The 18,992-nt window shown below is 38.3% G+C and overlaps 1 protein-coding gene across 1 annotated transcript; it reads left to right on the top strand.

Annotated features, from left to right (window-relative positions):
• The first annotated feature begins 740 nt into the window (after positions 1-740).
• cand2 (cullin-associated and neddylation-dissociated 2 (putative)) lies at positions 741-18,595 on the top strand. The gene is made up of 24 exons (XM_008409188.3): positions 741-966; positions 1,602-1,745; positions 2,104-2,258; positions 2,401-2,524; positions 2,855-2,912; positions 4,757-4,955; positions 5,662-5,767; positions 7,393-7,532; positions 7,831-8,141; positions 8,425-8,566; positions 8,763-8,881; positions 9,072-9,227; positions 9,778-9,999; positions 10,090-10,296; positions 11,279-11,466; positions 13,616-13,775; positions 14,041-14,181; positions 14,443-14,582; positions 14,696-14,871; positions 15,871-15,966; positions 17,381-17,550; positions 17,624-17,788; positions 17,942-18,049; positions 18,178-18,595. Exons 1-24 carry the CDS (start codon positions 899-901, stop codon positions 18,406-18,408), a joined length of 3,726 nt encoding a protein of 1,241 aa, XP_008407410.1. The 5' UTR covers positions 741-898; the 3' UTR covers positions 18,409-18,595.
• The last annotated feature ends 397 nt before the right edge of the window (positions 18,596-18,992 follow it).

The raw sequence follows: 18,992 nt of genomic DNA, 5'->3' as shown, positions 1-18,992 counted from the left end.
ATGGATGGATGGATGGATGGATGGATGGATGGATGGATGGATGGATGGATGGATGGATGGATGGATGGATGGAAAAGTACAGGTTTTGCTCAAGTAAAAAAATTCAAGTTTTGAAATGTATAAAAAGTATTTTTTACCTCCAGGAATACAAAATAACTTTTGATAACTTAATTAAAGTTATAACTTAAGTTATAAGTTATAACTTGTCTTCTTGTCATTCAAAATACATTATTTGTTTTCTTTTGCTCACAACATGCTATGTGTTGGTATAGAAATAAAACTAAAAACTGATACGCTCTAGTTTTTCTTCAAATCAAATCTCAGTCAGGTCAAGACAATTTAGATTGCACAAAACACAGCAAATTTGTCATTAATTGTTCTTTGAGCCAACAACATGGAAGAACACTTTTGTTCTGATTTTATATGACTCCATATAAATAATAAGTCATTATTTAATTTGTTTTATTTATCATGGAAGTAGAAAGACATGTGAACATGTGAGAAGAAAGCACAGGTACTTCTCTTAAAATGTTGTGAGTAAAAGTAAAAAGTCGCCAGAAAGATAAACACATAAGTAAAGTAGAGATACCTGAGAAATCTCTTCAAGTATAGTAACTAGGTACTTTTACCTGTTTAATGTACAACTATTCTATTCTTGCACGAGATACTTAGGTGTGATACATTTTATGTCCACATGGGGGCGACATAAACCACTACACTCTGACTTACCGTCTATTTTTATCTTTACCCAGTAGGTGTCGGGTTCCACCGACCGTTTGCTCTCCCTTCAGCCCACCAGCCTCGCCATGTTGTCAGGGTAAATCTTTTGCTCCACTTTCACCGCTTTGCCACAGACCATAAGTTTCATAGCTACGGTGTCAGCGGTTAGATACCCACCATGTCGAGTGTTTCCTACCACATCTCCAGCTTGTTGGAGAAAATGACATCAACTGACAAAGATTTCAGGTAAAGTAAGAGTTTGTCAGCACCCTCTGAAAGTGACATGACACATTTAGTCTGACTGATGTCATGGGAATGCCACTGTGTGTCCTCTTTCCTAAGTAAAACCTATTTGTTTGTGATTTTTTTTTCTTCATATTTGCCGACTCTATAAGTTGCTCACACAACTCATATTATTTACCAAGTCTTTTATTGCCGTTAGTCATCTAAATATAAGGGGGGGAAAAACTTAAGGTTTTCAAGAAATTTATAAAAAAAGTCATTTCAAATGCATAAAATACAGAATTATCATGGTGGATATTTAATGGTCAAAAATAAAGGCTTTACCCGTCTGTTATTGGTAAGCTTGAAATGTTTGCTTTCAACTTAATTGAAAGCAAACATGGAAAGCAATGGAACAAAAACATTTCTAATAATGTTAGAACATTATGGAACAAAACATTTCTAATAATTGATTAATATTGCTTCAAATGTGTTTGAGTCTTCTCCAAATACATTATAGCTTTATCTTAGTCAGTTTACTCTCACTGGCTTTTCACTTTATAATTCTTTCAGTAAAATTTACATTTTAACCTGACAATCTTACATTTTGAACCTGTGTTTGAGTTTGTATTTCCTCTATGGCATGTTTGTGCATCCAGGTTTATGGCCACCAATGACCTGATGTTGGAACTGCAGAAAGACAGCATTAAGCTGGATGAGGACAGTGAGAGAAAGGTGGTAAACATGCTGCTCAGACTGCTGGAGGACAAAAACGGAGAGGTGCAAAACCTGGCTGTAAAATGGTAAAACCTACAACAGATGCATTGTCGAGAAATCATTCACTTAAACATAAACCAGTGTTTTAATATATCAGTAGTATGAAATTCATTCACTATTTACTTACTGATGAAAAATATCCATCTACTAATATGACTTCTTTTAGATGAATGTTTTAATTTTATTTACATTTTAATTAACTTACATCAGAAGTAAAAATCATAATGCATCCAAAAACTGTTTATCTGAGAAAGACAAACATGTATACTGGAAGTCTCTTTTAATTTCAATGGAACGATGAAATAAGATATAAATGTATATGTCTGCATTAAAAACAAATTTTTGTGAAGGCAAAAACTGAGGTACAATATTCTGGATTTTTAGTCTGGCCCCTCTGGTGAGTAAGGTGAAGGAGCCTCAGGTGGAGGTGATGGTGGACATACTTTGTACCAACATGACGTCAGATAAGGAGCAGCTGAGAGACATTTCCAGCATGGGACTGAAGGCCGTGATCGCTGAGCTGCCACTGTCGGCCTCAGGTGAGGACTGGTTGTTGCTTCAGCTCTGTCCTGTAAGCCAGAAGAGTCAATAAAGAGTTACATTTTGGATGAATGTCCGTAAGATTTGTGTTTTGAGCTTAGGAATGATACCTTCTCCTAAATTTCTCCGTGATGTTGGCAGGTTTGAGTCTCACAGCCAGCGTGTGTAAGAAGATTACCTCTCAGCTGATTGGTGCCCTTGGGAAACAAGAAGACGTGTCCGTTCAGTTAGAGGCTCTGGACATTCTGTCTGACATGTTAGGAAGGTAAATATAAGTCTCTTGAAAAAAAATCTTATGAGGTGTTAATCAAATAAATGAGGTAGTATGTAAAAAGTTATTGAAAGTATGTTACAACTGTTGAGGCAAGATGTCATTAATCAGCCAGACCACGTACGGGACAAACGGCTGCTTAAGGGTAATTCTTCAATTATAGGTCAGTGCACTAGCAGCTACACACCTGCGAAGCACTTTGTCTGCATCTTAGACATATTTGATGCTATCAGAACAGAAACGGACAGACACAGATACAAACAGATAAAGTAAAGCATTTTAAGCATTTGTTGTGTATTTTAAGTATTTTGTTTTCCCCTGCAGGCTGGGCGGCGCTCTGGTTGGTTTTCACAGCTCTCTCCTCTCCAGCCTGCTGCCTCAGGTAACAAGCTGATGAAAACAAACTCTAACTGGAGTGTTATTTAAAAAAAATCCAACTTCTTAAAAAAAGTACCACAAAACATCCATGCATAATAATATGATTAACTTTATGTAATTGACCATTCTGCAATCTTTAACAAGTTTTCTGTAGAGATTGTTTTATTTTTAGCTCAAGCCATATTTTTCATCAACTCTGGTCATTGTCCATGTCCCCACTGAAGAAAAGCATGTTGCTACCACGACCGTATTTGATAGTGTTTGGGGTAATGAGCAGAGTTTTTTTTTTCTCCCCACGTAGCATTTTCTACAAAGGCCAAAAAGTTAACTTTGTTATTGTTTGACCAGAACAAATTTCTGTATGTTTTTGCTGTGCCTCATTCTTTCATATAAGTTAGATTTGTGGAAAAATGCCTTTACGATTCAGGACACTGGCACTCAAGTATAAATAGGAAAATTCTGGTTTACAGCCATTTTGGTAGGCTTGTTGTTGTTCCGTACTTGTTCTGTTTGAAAGCTATCAATAAAACAGCACTCTGTGTAATATGCAAAACTTGAGATATTGTTTTACATTTTTGTCTTTATTTAAACCTCTGAAAATGTTTATCCTGACCTTTCTAATGTGTTGCTTTGTCATAATGACGCTGTCGAAGCCTTTGCAAAACAGCTATGTTCATATTGGGATGTATTGCATACAGGAGGAATCTATTTTTACTAATTACGTCACTTCTGAAAGCAGTTGGGTCGACTAGATGTTATTTAAAGAGTAAACTGAAGCCTTGAAGAACATGTTTACATTTGTCTTGGCACACTTCAATAATTTGTGTTGGTGTATGTCGTAAAATCTCAATTATATCATCATGACTGCAAACAATTTGCAAATTTGTGCAGGGGCTGAACTTGTTCACAGCAGTGCATTGCTGATTTAATTTAAACAAGCAAAACAAAATGTCTGATGTACAACAAAGGGACAACAAAAGTAAACATAAAACATGGAACTAATTAAATGTTGTGCATCAGAGCATTTGGAAACTGGGAAATAGGCCAGAAGAGGTTAACATTAAAGGACATACTGTTCAAATAAAGAATGTAAGAGATCAAGTATGCTCTGAGGTTAGAGCTGGACTGTGACTTATGTCTTTTTTTCACAGTTTTAAATACCGTCTTGTTGCCTTAATACAGTGTATGTGCCCTTTTGTATTTAAAACAAACAAAAAAATAAGTCTTACGACACTCTTCCACTTCTTTTTCTTTGGAGAGAAGAGTCTGCACAAGATCACTTGTAAAGCTCTCAGTAACTTTGAAGCATTTTTGCAACAGGAGAGCGTCCCCAATTCCAACCTGCCTTTTCACAACAACCCACACTGTAAACTGAAAGTAGTTTGTACATGTTTTTTTCTTTTTCTATCAGATAGTCTTCATCTTAGCATAAGATTGTGGTTTTTAGCATATTGTGTCTAAACAAAACTATTTGAAAGTCTACAGAAACACAGTGGTTGGTGTAAGTTGGTGTAAGTCAGTGTGGTCTTTTGTCTTGGAGTACATGTTACTCAAGTGCTAAGGGTGAGAAGGTTCACCGAATTTAATGTTGCTACCTCAGGTGCTGAACAAACTGATTATTCTTTTTTTTTCTAAAGTTTGTTTTTCTGCAGTACACTAAATGTATATCTGAAATACAGATGTGAATAAAGAGTTCTGTGAGTAGTGGCGGTTCATAATATGGGCCACAAGTAAGGTTGTTTGCTGCTGAAAGTGGGAAGAGTACTTTACAGACATTTTGAAGGATTTATCTTGAAATCAACTTATCTTCGTCTGTTCAGCTGTTTATTCTTTACCTTCATCGTCCAGCTTACCAGCTCCAGAATGGCGGTCAGGAAGCGTTCCATCTTGGCTCTCGGCCAGTTGGTGGCCTGCTGTAGCTCCGCCCTTTTCTCTCAACTGACTGAACACCTGTTGAAAGAACTGGCAAAAAACCCGCAAACATCACTGACGAGGACATACATCCAGTGCTTGGCAACTGTTAGTCGGCAAGGCGGCCATCGAGTTGGTAAGAAATTGTTTTCTTTAGTCAGGGTACAATTAGTTTTTCATATTAAATTTTATATCATAATGGGGATGTTTAAAATTTATTAAAAACATATTTATAACAGTATGTTCCTATTAAATCTAATAGAAATGAAATAATGATGACATCTAATTTTCTTTTTCATGACATGGACGTACATATTTGTCCTTTTGAATGAGTGCTTGCCTCTTTGGTGTTCCTCTCTCTCTAAAGCCAACGTCATCCAAAACTAAAAAAAAAAATGTTTATTTCACATTTATTCATTGAAATGGATGCATAGACATTATTTCCAATATTCAAAAGAGTAGCTTGTCTAGCAAGTGGTTGTGCGTGTTCAGCCAATCACATTTACACATCTAGGTAATTAAAAAAGCCCATAACACTCACAGGTATAACGCCATTTTTGCACAAAACAAAGAAATTAATTATTTGTAGTTCTGACAGCCTTTATTATTTTGACAATAGCTAATTGTCAAAAACCGTCCCTAAAATGTTGCAATGAACGTTCAATGCAAATTCTATGGTGTACAAACTTATACTCGCTCTCATGGCAATCATAACTTTCATGGTTGCTGTAACAGGTTTGTATTTTAATAACAAGCATTTTATAGACTGGTATAACTGTTTAAATTATTGTGATGTGTCACAACTTATTGTAACTTTAGATTTCTTTCCTGTTTTACTGCAGGAGAGCATTTAGAGAAACTGATCCCAATGGTGGTGAAGTTCACCAGTGTGGAGGACGATGAGCTGAGGGAGTATTGCTTCCAGGCCTTTGAAGCCTTTATACGAAGGTACAAACAAACACGTTGCTTCCTTCACTTCAGGAAAACATTATATTGAATTTCTCCCATTTCCTTTCCATTCATTAATGCTTCTCATCAGATATTCACCTCACCCTAACCCCAAACCACTGGGCAGGTTAATTATCTGGGGAAATCTAGCCAATATCACCAGGAACAGAATAAATTGCACACCGAGTCACAAACAAACAAACTGGCTGATAATGTGAAGCCTGTATGTTATCTACATGTGTGCTTCTCAGTACACCACAGGTTAGAAAAGTAACCTGATCACCTGTTTAGAAGAAGATGCATTCTTTGGCTCTGATCAAAAAACGCTTTTTGTTGGGTCACAGTTTTAGGTGTTTGTTGGTAAAAGTTCTTTACAACAATCACATTAATTTTATTGAACATCTTTCATTCACTTATTTACATTGAATTGTTTGAGTTTGCATTTTTTGTTTGCCTTATCCTTCCGTTTTAATTACAGCTAGCTGTCAAACACTGTGATATCTGTAAACAAGTGTTATTCAGAAAGATGTTCCGGAAAAATATCCTCTGTGCATTTGTTCATTCTCCTCATTTAATAAATTGTTACATGCTTAAATACAACACAGTTCAATTAGATGACAATTTCTTTTTATTTTTATTTTGCATTTTTTCCCCACGCTTTGAACATGCGGGTTATAGCCCAGTGTGGCTTTTCTGTGGATTTTTCTTCAACCGCCAGGGGGCTCTTTAGCAGGAAGTGAATCATTGGAAGTCAAAATTGGAAATCAAAGAAGAAAGTGCTGATTTTAATTTAGAACAAGCACATGCTAGCAGCAGGCACGACAGAGAAATTTCTTCAAACTCATACCCCCTCATCATGGAAACCACACAAAGAAGTTCTTATTTAAGTTGAAGGCTATCGATCTTGCAGTACAGATCGATAGCCGCTGCACGTAAGCTCGGCGTGAACAAATCCATAGTTCGGCGTTGGAGACGGAGGGTTGCATCCTTAATAGATGATTTATTAATCTGTGGAAAACCGAGAATGGCGGAGGGACCAGCGGTTTATAGCCCGGTGCGGCTTATATATGTACGTTTCCAGTTTTCTTTTTTTTTCTTTCTTTTTTTTTTTTTTTTACTTTGTGGGTGCAGTTTATAGTGAGGTGCACACTATAGTCTGGAAAATACAGTATTTATTGAATATGAATCATGTCACCAACAAGTTTTCTTTCATGGTTGCTCGGTTTTTGGCGACATCTTTCCTCCTATTATCTCTGCTCAGCTTCCCTTTTCTTGTTGAAAAACAGCATCTCCCGAACATGATGCTACCACCACCATCTTTTACAGTGGGCTTGATGTGTTCAGGGTGACGTGTTATATTAAATAAACGTGCTACATTATCTTTGAAAAGAATGTGCTTTGAAAGTTGAGCTGCAATAAATTCAAATAAAACAGATTAAGGAACAAATAACACGGTTTACTGGAATTTACAGGACATAACTGGAAACTGAAATTTATAAATTTAGCCAAGAAGGCCTAAACTTCAAATAAACCTTTTGATAAAGATGCAAACAATTCTAATTTGCTTCCTTCTTTTGAGAACATATGTATTTTTGTCTAGTACTCACATTGTGTTTGTTCACTAGATGTCCAAAGGAGATGTCACCTCATGTTGCCACAGTGACTAAGCTCTGTCTGAAGTTCATGACCTTTGACCCTAACTACAACTATGATGACACAGAGGAAGATGAAGACAGCATGGACATAGAGGGTGGAGCTGATGAAGGTTTGTTATCAGGTTTTTATTTGCTCTTTTTATTGAGCAGAACAGTAAGATTTAAAAAAAAATCAAATTCTGATATTCACCAACATAAATTAATGAATTTGGTTTTCTTTCGTCAAAATAAAAGAAAAAGAAGATTCTGACCTGGGTCTTCAAAAAATAGAAAAATCTGGGTTTTAATCTAAAGTTCAAATGTCCATAACCTCAGTTCCCTACTTACCACTGTCAAAACATATTAGAAATAAATGTCAATAAATCTTGAAGATACTCTGAAGAGGTATCATGTCTTAACTTCTCACAGAATCAGATGATGAGTACAGTGATGACGATGACATGAGCTGGAAGGTTCGCCGCTCCGCCATCAAGTGTCTGGAGGCGTTGATCAGCACGAGGAGAGACCTTCTCCTCTCTTTCTACTCCTCCATCTGCCCGGCTCTGCTGGCCCGATTCAAGGAGCGCGAGGAGAACGTGAAGGCTGACGTTTTTGCTGCTTTTTCCACTCTCCTGAGGCAAACACGAGGCGGTTCAAGTCATCACAGCCTCATTGCGGCCAGTTCAGAGCCAGGAACGAGCCGGGAGGAAGAACCAGAGGTCGCTTTGCTGAAAAAAGAGGTGCTGAAAACGGATGTTAATACCTGAGGCCAGAAGAAAAATTTAAGCCCTAAAACTGAGTTATTTATTATTGCGTGAAACATTGCTAAAATTAAATCACTATATATTATGCTACTGCACATCCTTACCAGGGGTGGCTCTAAATGAGGTCAACAAGTGCTGTATTTTAGAAACAAACAAAAAAAATGTTTACACTTCCTGTCAAGAAAGGAAACCCATGTCTTGCAAATGGGGTCCTGTTTTGAGATATTCATGTTTAATATGTGATTTCATCTCCGTTCAGGTGCCGGTGATTGTGAAGGCTCTCCATAAACAGTTAAAGGAGAAGAGTCTTAAATCTCGGCAGGGCTGCTTCTGTCTTCTCACAGAGCTGGCCTACACAGTACCTGGAGCCTTGGAAGAGCATATACCCGTCCTTATACCTGGTACATATACATTGCGACATTGACCCATTATCTTTATTAATGTGATATAAATCTCAAATTTATTCAAGGTCAGCTTTTTTTTCATTTTCAGTTTTTCACACTGAAACTATCTCTTTGTCCTTCCCTTTAGTTTACTTTCTCTTTCCTTTGCTTTCTTTTTTTTAATCTCTGCCTTTTTTTCCACCTCTCCTTCCAGGCATTGTCTTTTCCCTGACTGATAAATCCACCTCCTCCACCATGAGGATTGATGCTCTTTCATTCTTCCACGTTCTTCTCATCTCCCACCATCCCCAAGCCTTTCAGCCACACATGCAGGTTGTTCAAACCTCCTCTAATGCTTTGCTCTGAAGACTTTAAACCAGAACAATGAACATGCATTTTGTGGGAAGTGATAAAGTTTGGTCAGAACAATTTCAGTTATCTCAGTGTTGTCACACCCTGAACCATTAATGGTTGTCTGGGCGTCTCAACGTTTTCATGGTTATCCTCTCTGTTGCTCCTGCAGACGCTGCTGCCTGCCGTCCTAACATGCGTTGAGGACACTTTCTATAAGATCACTGCAGAGGCGCTGCTGGTCACTCAGCAGTTAATCAAAGTGATGAGGCCACAGGGACAGACGACCACATCCTCAGGTTTTGACCCGAAGCCTTTTATTCAGAAGGTATATCCTATTTTTTAAATGTTGTATTCAGTCTACATTGTTGGAGTTGGAATAATTTTTGTTGTTGTTTTAGGAGAGGAAAACCAGCCTCACTTTACCAAAAACTGTTTAGTAAAGTGGGTCTACTTTAAAGATATAATACTTAAGATATAAAAAATAATTTGATTTATGTACAGCAAACATGCAGAAATATTTTGCTTATCCTGCTTGTAAGAATCTGCAATGCTTCTGTGTTTTACCTTTAAACACAGAGGAATCTAAAATGCTTCCATAAATAAGTTGGGAAAACTGTGTTATTTGTGTTGAGTAGAAATGAGGTTTCTGCTTCCTCCAGAATATCAAAGAAACATTTATCCTTGCAGGCTTTGTCCCATTTCACTGATTATTTTCTTTCACTGAATAAGTCTGTTGTTGTTTACATTGTTTTGTTCTAATTTATTATTTGTTCCTGTTTTGGTTCTTTTGTTTATTTGCCTTGGATTAGCTGTTGTTTCGCTCCAGATGTGTTTTATTTTGTCACCTGTTCTTTATTAAATCTTCTTTCCTGCAGGTGTTTTCAGTAACAATGAAGAGGCTCAAAGCAACAGACATCGACCAGGAAGTGAAGGAGAGAGCCATTTCCTGTATGGGTCACATGGTGTGTCATCTTGGCGACCACCTGGGGACGGAGCTGCAGGGAGTGTTGGGGATCTTTTTGGACAGATTGAAAAATGAGATAACAAGACTGACAGCGGTGAAGACCCTCACCCTCATCTCTGCATCTCCACTAAAGGTTCAGTAGGAAACTTTTTATTATTGAATTTACAAAAAGAAAACCTGACTTTCTTTTAAAATATGAGAGCAACATTCCTCGCTCCTCCAGATTGACATGACATCCATCCTGCCGGAGGCTTTGTCGGTGTTGGGGTCTTTCTTGCGGAAGAACCAGCGGGTTCTGAAGCTCAGCACGTTGGCGTGTCTCACAGCGCTGGTTACCCATCATGCTGCCAGCATCAAGCCAGCTGCTCTGGAGCCTGTGTTAAGTGAGATTCCTCCTCTGGTGGATGAGAGCGACATGCATGTATCACAGGTACTCACACAGACAATGCTTTTTCTAAAACCAGATCTTTTTTTTTTTCCGTCTGTAAAACACAAAAATCTCTGCATCACTTAAATCGCTAAATATTTTTTAGATGAATTTGTCACAGTGAAAATACACCAATCAGACATAGTATCATGGCCACCTGTTTAACACCTTTTATTCTGCCCATTGCAGGCCTGGAACATCCAACAGAAGCTGCATCGTTATTTTGGTGTTTGGTATTTCGGGTCAATATTGATACTTTTGATATCGACATTGACCCGATACGATATCAGCACAAATCATTGATACTTTTACTACTTATTTTGTAGTGTGCAATGTTAGAAAAGGCTTGATTAAGTGATATTACTCAAACAGAGAACAATAGTCAATGTCAGGAATAAGTTTGAGAACAACTGACCCTTTTATTATTAACCAGTGGGTTTGAGTACAGAGTACAAGCTCTGTTGGATGGAAGTAGTGAGGCGGACTAAATGCTGGAGAATAGTGCTTTTACAGGTGTGTTTATGTCAGATTATGGATACAGGCTGAGATAATCCGATGCTCATCTTTTGATTGATATCGGACTAATTTCCAATATTAATGTCCAATCGCGACATCCCAATCTTTTATTTCTTAATTAGAAACTTGGGAAGCAGTTAGTTCAGCAGGTCAAACAATCAAATAAAACATTTGCTTGTTTTATTTAAACTGCCTTAATTTTTAAATATCAACTATATTTATAGTTATAATAGTTATAAACGATTTATAGTTTATATCGACTATAAAACAAATTTTAATTCATGACTCTGCATCTCGGTGACACCATGATGATAGTGGAGAGTCGTTGCCTTCCTAGTTAACTTTCACTGTGCTAAACCTGCTGCCAATTACAGAAAGTAAAACCAGGATTTGAATCATAAAGCCAAACTTCTGGAGCTGTTTTTTGCTGTTAAAATGCTTTATATACTTTATGCTCTCCTCTGTCTAGGTGTCCATTACCTTGTTAACTTGCATGGCCAAAGCCTGCCCCTCCTCCCTGGCTAAAATCAGCTCATCTGTGCTGTCCGGAGTCTTTAAGCTCATCCACTCCCCGCTGCTGCAGGGTGGAGCACTTCTGGCTATACTGGACTTCCTCCAAGCCCTGGTGGTGAGCAAGGCTACAAACCTGGGCTACAGGTAAGCTGGTGAGCTCAACTGTCCCAACCTCTAGAAAACTAAGCGTGTCGTACTCGGGTCAACACAGATTGATGGGAAAGTCGTTCAGGACCAATAACTGCTAATAGTTTGCAACCAATGAGTTGTTGACCAACAATGGTTAAAAATTGCAGATAGGAATCAGGTAATTTTAGAGTTGACGTTGCAAATGGATGTTTTACCATCATTTTGCCAGCTCTATAAAATTACAATCATGCCAAAATGTGGTGTTTCCCTCAGGCTTGTAAACAGCTGTTATTTCATCAGGGTATGAGAAAACCTTCCAAAACTTACAATGTCAAAGTCTCCTTTGCTGATTAGAAGCCATTATATTATATTACAGAAAATAAAAACAGTGAAACTTGATCAGAGCTCCCCTCACGTCACGGGTCCAGATTAAATCACGTCTCCAGTGTGTGGACATCACTCTTGAGTCACAACTGAGTCAGGCCCGCTTTGTTATTCTACGAAATCAATAATGATGTGATTACTGTTTTCAAGGGGAACTCCACAAATTATGTTGATAAAGATCACTTCGCTAATCACAGGCAGTAATACTGAGTCTGGTAAAACTGACGTGTAATGCCTTCTGTGGCTCTCCAGGAACTTTGTCAAAATTAAGGTTGTCCCAAGCTGACGTATGGAGAACATAACCAGTGCCAAAACTGATAAATGACCTGGCTATAAAATATCCTACACTTAAACTTACCTCAATTGTTGGCCTCATGTGGTGGCAAGGAAAACCGATCTGCTGGTTGGAGGGTTCCAGCTTCTTTTGGGGGACATTTTCAGTGACATAAGGATGGCATGTCAGATGCAATTAGGCTCTGAAGACTTCTATAAAACTTGTGTGTTAATCAGTGGCTCTGTTATGACAGGACAGCAACAGTCTCCGTTTGTGCAACACAAAAAGGTGGAACTTATTTCCTCCAAATGACATCAACCTACTCCAGATAAAAAGATAAAAATGCTCTCATCCGCAGCGACAAGATGCAAGAAGAGGGCCAGGTTGAGGAATTTTGAATTCAGATTTCCATACTTCTGAAATATATGTAACCAACTCTATGATCAAAATATGCATTGGTTTAGACTATGAGTGTGAACTACACTCACATTGAAAAGTAAGAATGCCCACTTTAAAGCTTTTCCGTACGATCAACTCAGTGACTGAACTACACTCACATTGAAAAGTAAGAATGCCCACTTTAAAGCTTTTCCGTACGATCAACTCAGTGACTGCAAAGTTACCCACTTCCTACCCCTGCAAAACATCATCAATCACCCACAAACACCATGCTTGATGTGGTTGTGGTGCATGCTCTTCATGCACCATGCAGCTGTTCATTATAGACGAGAATCTCTGCTTTGGTCTGATCTGTCTAAAGAACACTGTTCTAGTAATCTTGGGATTCTTTCAGATGCAACTTTGCAAATTAAGTTAGAGTGCTTTTATGTTTTGAAACCAAAAATGCTTTTTTATTGCAACCTGAACAGCACACATATGTTTAGCCTTTGATATTATTTTGACATGTTGAGTCTTGAGCTTTTGGGATTATTTGTTAACTCAACAAGATAAACTTAAGGTGAATTTGCTAAGATGACCACTCTTGGGGAGATGTTTATGTTGAATGATGGAAAATCAGTTTAACCCTTCCCAGATTGATGGGAATCAGCTGTAACTTCTCAAAGGACATTGCTGAAGTTTTCCTGCCTTGCAGTTCTGTTAGTATGCACAATGTGCTTCAGATCATTGATTTCCCAAAACTGTTGCTTTTTAGAGGTGTTGATGATCATAACCTGAATCTCCTCAGGTTCCTGTTCATTACAAAGGGAATCATGTGGTTTGAACTCATACTTTTTTGTGTATTTGAAATCAGATTTACATCATTTTAGATTCTGTGAAAAATCCAATCATTTTTGTAGTGCCCCAAGAAATAAAACCATAAAACTGCAAAAGTGTCTACTTTTTACAATGACTGTTAATACCACACAACATAGATTATGTTTCATTTAGCAGTGTTATTGCACTTTACAGTGATTTGTGATGTATCAACACCTGTACATACGGACAGGCATCTGATCATACTTTTTCCTTCTTCTTTTTACTTCTATATTTTCCTCTCTTCTTCAGTCAGTTGCTTAAGTCTCTTATGGAGCCATTTCAAAGCTCCAAGTCCTCTGCAGACGTCCTGCACAGACAGTCCTACCACTCTGTGGCTCGCTGTGTGGCTGCTCTGTCCTCTGCTTCTCCAAAAGAGACGCCTGGCACTGTGACCAGCCTCATACAGCAGGTGTGTGACTCTTCTTTTCAGCTACACAGGAAGAGTTTAACTCAAGGTAGATACTGTTTGTTTTAGTCCGTCTCATAAAATCCCAGTGAAATCCTCAGACGTTTGTGGTTGTAATGTGTCAAATAAAAATGGATATCTTACTAATACTGCCTACAGTATTAACACTGCCCCTTTTCTTATTATTTTTGTGAAACATGGTACCACTGATGCTTAACGATGTCATCCTGGGTGTTTGTCTTATTAAAGCTCAGTTCTCTCTTCTCAGGTGAAGAACTCCAGCTCCCCAGAGTCGGCTCGAGTCCTGTCTCTGTTGTGTCTGGGGGAGGTGGGAAGGAGCGGCAGTCTGGGAGGGAGTAAGGAGGTTCAGGAAGTCATCTTGGAGGCCTTCTCCTCAACCAACGAGGAGGTAGGACACAGATAATAAAAAAGCTAAGCTTGATAGCTCTTCAAAACCGGCATAAAACAAAAGGACAGGAAAAACAGAGAAATATTTCATTGGATTGAGGTTTTCACGTATTCAGTGAAAACACTGAATAAAAAAAAAAAAAGATCCCCTGGAGCAACTTCATCTCTGTTTCTTCTTAAAGCCACAGCTTGTTGTTGTAAAAATATGCCAACACAAATTATCTTCACAAGTGTTGAGGCATCATCCCTTCTGTGTTCCCAGATAAAAACAGCGGCGTCCTGCGCTTTAGGAGGCATGGCGGTCGGCAGCCTAAATGAGTTTCTGCCCTTCATGCTGAAGGAGATCTCAGCTCAACCACGAAGACAATACCTGCTGCTTCACTCCCTCAAAGAGGTCATCAGGTCGGTGTTTATATATATACTTTATATCAAAGGTTTTATAAGCTAAGCAAGTTTTGTCCTTTGAGGCCTTCATGGTATCTCTGCTGAAACCTTTTCTCTCTTTCTCTGCTCAGCGCATGTCCAGCCTCCAGTCTCTCACCTCATGTGGAGTCGATCTGGGCTTTGCTGTTTCAGCACTGTGAGAGTCAGGAGGAGGGGACCAGGAACCTAGTGGCTGAATGTTTGGGAAAACTGACCTTAGTCAACCCTGCACAACTTCTGCCCAGACTAAAACAACAACTTAAAGCTGGTACTGTGGGGGCTAAGTTCTTTTTTTCTGTCCTTTGTTCATCATGTTGGATCTTTTTAGACATACAAAGTTTAGACATTTAGATACCTCACATTTCCACTCACCACATCACATTTTGAAAATAAATGAGCTTAATGGGAACATGCCAATTAAAATGTTTTTTGATTAAAAGTTTTACTGCCAGGATGAAGTGTTTTTTTTTTTATATGTACTGATGTTGGTTTGTTCACAAAACTTTAAATCAAACACTTTTAAAGCATCACACAAGTCACATGATCAACAACGTATTTTATGGAAACGATGCAATTGTGAAGTTGGTTTTTTGACATTAGCAAAGTTTTTCTCACATTTCTAATGGAAATTCTAGCACTGTGAAGCATAAAGAGCTCTACGCATTTATAGAACAAAAAGATAAAGAGGATGAAATGATTTCAAGAATCTGAAGTGGTGTTTTTGTTCTTTAATAGCTGCACTAATTAAACTCTTATCAAGAAACGTATCAGTCCAACCTGTCCTGGACGAATGATAAAGATTATAATGCTTTCTTCCACGGTTAAAACCAGAGCAAAATCTCTTTACAAATAAAACATAGCCATCTTGGTATCACTTATTATTAAAACATAATCAAAGCACATTGGACATGGCCAACAAAGAAAGAGTTTTATGGAATTTAGGTACAATAAAAACACGTTGCAAGCCATTTACTGTTTCCTGAGTAAAACCAAACCAGCTTTTTTTTTATCTCTCTGCAATGTCCATGGCAACTAGGACACACGTTTCTCTTAATCTATTTTCCCTGAAGTGTTTCTGTGCTCATATCAGCAAAACCATGGAGTTTAACTTCAGTTATTTTAGTTCTGATCCCTGAGGTGTAATGTTAAAAATGGATTACTTTAAATATCTCATTTGTAGAATTATTTTTTGTAACTTGTAGAACTTGACCCACCTCATGAAACAGAATCTAGTTTTAACTTTCTGCTCATGCTTGTTGCCTTACAGGTTCTCCTCTGACTCGCAGCACGGTGGTGACAGCTGTAAAGTTCACCATCGTTGACCATCCAGCTCCCATAGACTCACTGCTGAAAGACAGCATTGGTAAAACACAGCTTTAGCAGTAAATCTTTACTCTTAGTTCACTTTTTAATATAAATTCTACAACAATTTTTTACTGGCCATATGATTGCACATATGGCCAATCATATGTTTGTGAAAAAACGTATGATTGTGAATGGACTTAAGATAATCAAACCTCAACATTCCTGGGAAAATTCAAATTCAGTGCACCGTGTTGCCACTCAGAACAGCCGTAGTTTCTGGAGATATAACTTTATGCAGGCTTAGTGTGAGTATCTGGTTCAGAAGTACTCAAACTTGGATAGGGTACATTAAACAGGCCTGATGGGCACAAAGAAACCTGCTGTTTTGGACTCATTCTGATGATTTCTGCCGCAGCTCTTCAGCTGTGATGAGTCTATGCTTACTGAAGCCTCGGGCTGCTGAGGTAGTCGTCTGTTGTCACGACCCATAAGCTTCAAGCACAATTTGTTTTAATTCGCAGATGATTTTCCAACTAAATATTCCAGTTAGTTCAGTGGTGAACTCAGCTACCATGATGTTTCCGTATTAGCATTCTGAATACATCATACCTTGCAAAAAATATTTATTATCCTTCATCTTTTTATTTTACATTTTTTTTATGTTGTAATTACAAACATAAATGTATTAACCTAGCTTCCACGTAAAAGATCAATACAAAGTTGTGGATTTTATTAACTAGGAAAAATTACAACAGCATTATGCCGCCAGTACCATGTTCCCTGGTGAGGTTGTTGTGTTTAGGATGACAGGCAATGTCTTCATTTCGACCCACATGTGACATTTTGCATGAATGCCAATAAGATCTATATTTACCGTTTCCCTTTTGGTACTAGTGACATGCTGCAGCAGGAAATTCTTATAGCTTTTTTAAACAGTGACTTCCTTCCTGCCCCTCTAACACAAAGATAACATTTAGTGTGTGACTAATGGTGACTCTGACTTGTCTGATGCATTTTGATCTTTTTGATAATGCGTGTTAATGTAGCATTCTTTATGATTTTTACCAAACCTTAAAAGGCGAGGAAGGAACAGCTGCATTTATGTACTAATTTTGTAACTTCTAAAGGTGGTGGGTGGCGCTTCATTACCTTTAGGCCAAGTTGGATGGATACAAATGTGTGCATAGATTTTTTTTCTTTTCACAAACTTTTAAAACTATGTGCTGTTTTCCTCCAACTTTACAATATGCAATACTATTTTTTGGCCTGTCCCATGAATTTCTAATGAGGCACATTAATGTTTGTGGATCTACTGTGACAAGAAGAGTGTAGAAAAATAGATTATTTTAAATTTGAAATCCTAAACCATTTGTAGCATTCTTTAGTATATTAGCAGCTTTTCTTCATATTTGTTGAGGGTTTCAAACTTTGTTAATGGTGATACAAAGATATTTTTTCTTTTACTCTGACAGGTGACTTTCTAAAGACCCTGCAGGACAGTGACATCAACGTGCGCCGTGTCGCCTTGGTGATGTTTAACTCTGCTGCTCATAACAAACCATCTCTGGTCAAAGGTCTGCTGGGAACAATCCTGCCTCACCTTTACAAGGAAACCCAGATCAGGAAGGACCTCATCAGGGAGGTGTGTTGACTGATGGAGACTCTGCAAGTAATGACAATCTGTGCAAATGTAATGCTTTGCATGTATGCTGCAGGTGGAGATGGGACCTTTCAAACACACGGTGGATGATGGTTTGGATGTGCGTAAAGCAGCATTTGAGTGTATGTACACTCTACTGGACAGCTGCCTAGAGGGGCTGGACGTCCTGCAGTTTCTGGATCATGTGGAGGAAGGACTCAAAGACCACTATGATATCAGGGTGAGAAGGAACATTATTTGAAAATAAAATAATTGAATCAAATAAATGTCAAGCTTGCTCCATGGAATGTAAGAAAACAGCAATTCAGCTTTCTGGACTGTTAAAGAACAAACCATCTGTTTTTCTATCACTTCTGTTTATTCTGGGCTGTAGATGTTGACCTTTTTGATGTTGGCCAGACTGGTTTCTTTGTGTCCTGCTGCTGTTCTCCAAAGACTAGACCGACTGGTGGAACCTCTTAAAGCCACCTGCACCACCAAAGTACTGTAATACTTTGAAATTATTACTGAAATATGAGGCATTTGACCCAGTTTGTTGACCTGAAGCTTAACCAGATTGCCCACCAAACAACATGAGTTACACTCTGTGGCATCTCCTACAATCTACAGGTAAAGGCCGGCTCTGTAAAACAGGAGTTTGAGAAGCAGGAGGAACTGCGGCGCTCAGCCATGCGCGCTGTCGCCGCCCTGCTGGCTGTGCCAGAGGTGGAGAGAAGTCCCAGCATGGCTGAATTCGCCAACCAGATTAGATCCAACGTTGACATGGCGTCCATCTACCAGAGTGTCCAGGGAGGGGAGGCAGGAGGCTTAGGCCCCACAGAGAGCATGGATATGAGCTAAGCTCTCCTCCTTAAGTGCCTTAGAAGAGAAAATGTTGGTTTTCCAGTTTGTTTGTTTGTTTTTTTGTATTTTTAGAGCTTCAGGCCAATGTTTGATCTAACGTTTGATGTTTTGTTTACTGTGTGAAATTTTTTTCTGCCTTGTTGGATCCTGTCAATGTGGGCTGAATAAATTTTGAAATAAACTATTCTGAAAATAGTGCTTTTTCCGCAAACATCTTGCAAAGAATATAATTTTTTTTATTAGACAGAAAATATGCCAGTTTGAGCTCTTTATGACCTGGAGAGAATGCTGCATTGTCATTGAAACAAATGAAACTCTTCCTATTGTCCTGTTCTCTTGAACGTGTTTGTAGATGCACCACGGCTTCAGAAAAGTTAGATTTTTATTTTTAAAAAGTAACCATTAGAAAGGTGCCAAGACAAAAGTAGTTTTCTTAAATCCAGCCTTGTGGTGATGCCATATTTATCCTGGCATCATTTGACAGTTCTTTGGTCTCGCCAATCATGGAGGATTGATTTGAGTGTCACTATGTGGATAGATGGGCTGCAAGCATTTAATAAATTAGGGCCAGGAATACTTGT

The sequence above is a fragment of the Poecilia reticulata genome, chromosome 5, assembly GCF_904066995.2.
Source record: "Poecilia reticulata chromosome 5, P_reticulata-male-v2, whole genome shotgun sequence".
NCBI lineage: Eukaryota > Metazoa > Chordata > Actinopteri > Cyprinodontiformes > Poeciliidae > Poecilia > Poecilia reticulata.
This window is presented reverse-complemented; position numbering and strand designations above follow the sequence as displayed.

Bases quoted from the DNA above. Each gene is read 5' to 3' on its own strand.
- cand2 (XM_008409188.3), top strand. From the start codon at position 899: ATGTCGAGTGTTTCCTACCACATCTCCAGCTTGTTGGAGAAAATGACA. The intron at 2,525-2,854 runs GTAAATATAAGT...TTTCCCCTGCAG, and splicing joins CTGTCTGACATGTTAGGAAG to GCTGGGCGGCGCTCTGGTTG. The intron at 14,872-15,870 runs GTACTGTGGGGG...GTTGCCTTACAG, and splicing joins AAAACAACAACTTAAAGCTG to GTTCTCCTCTGACTCGCAGC.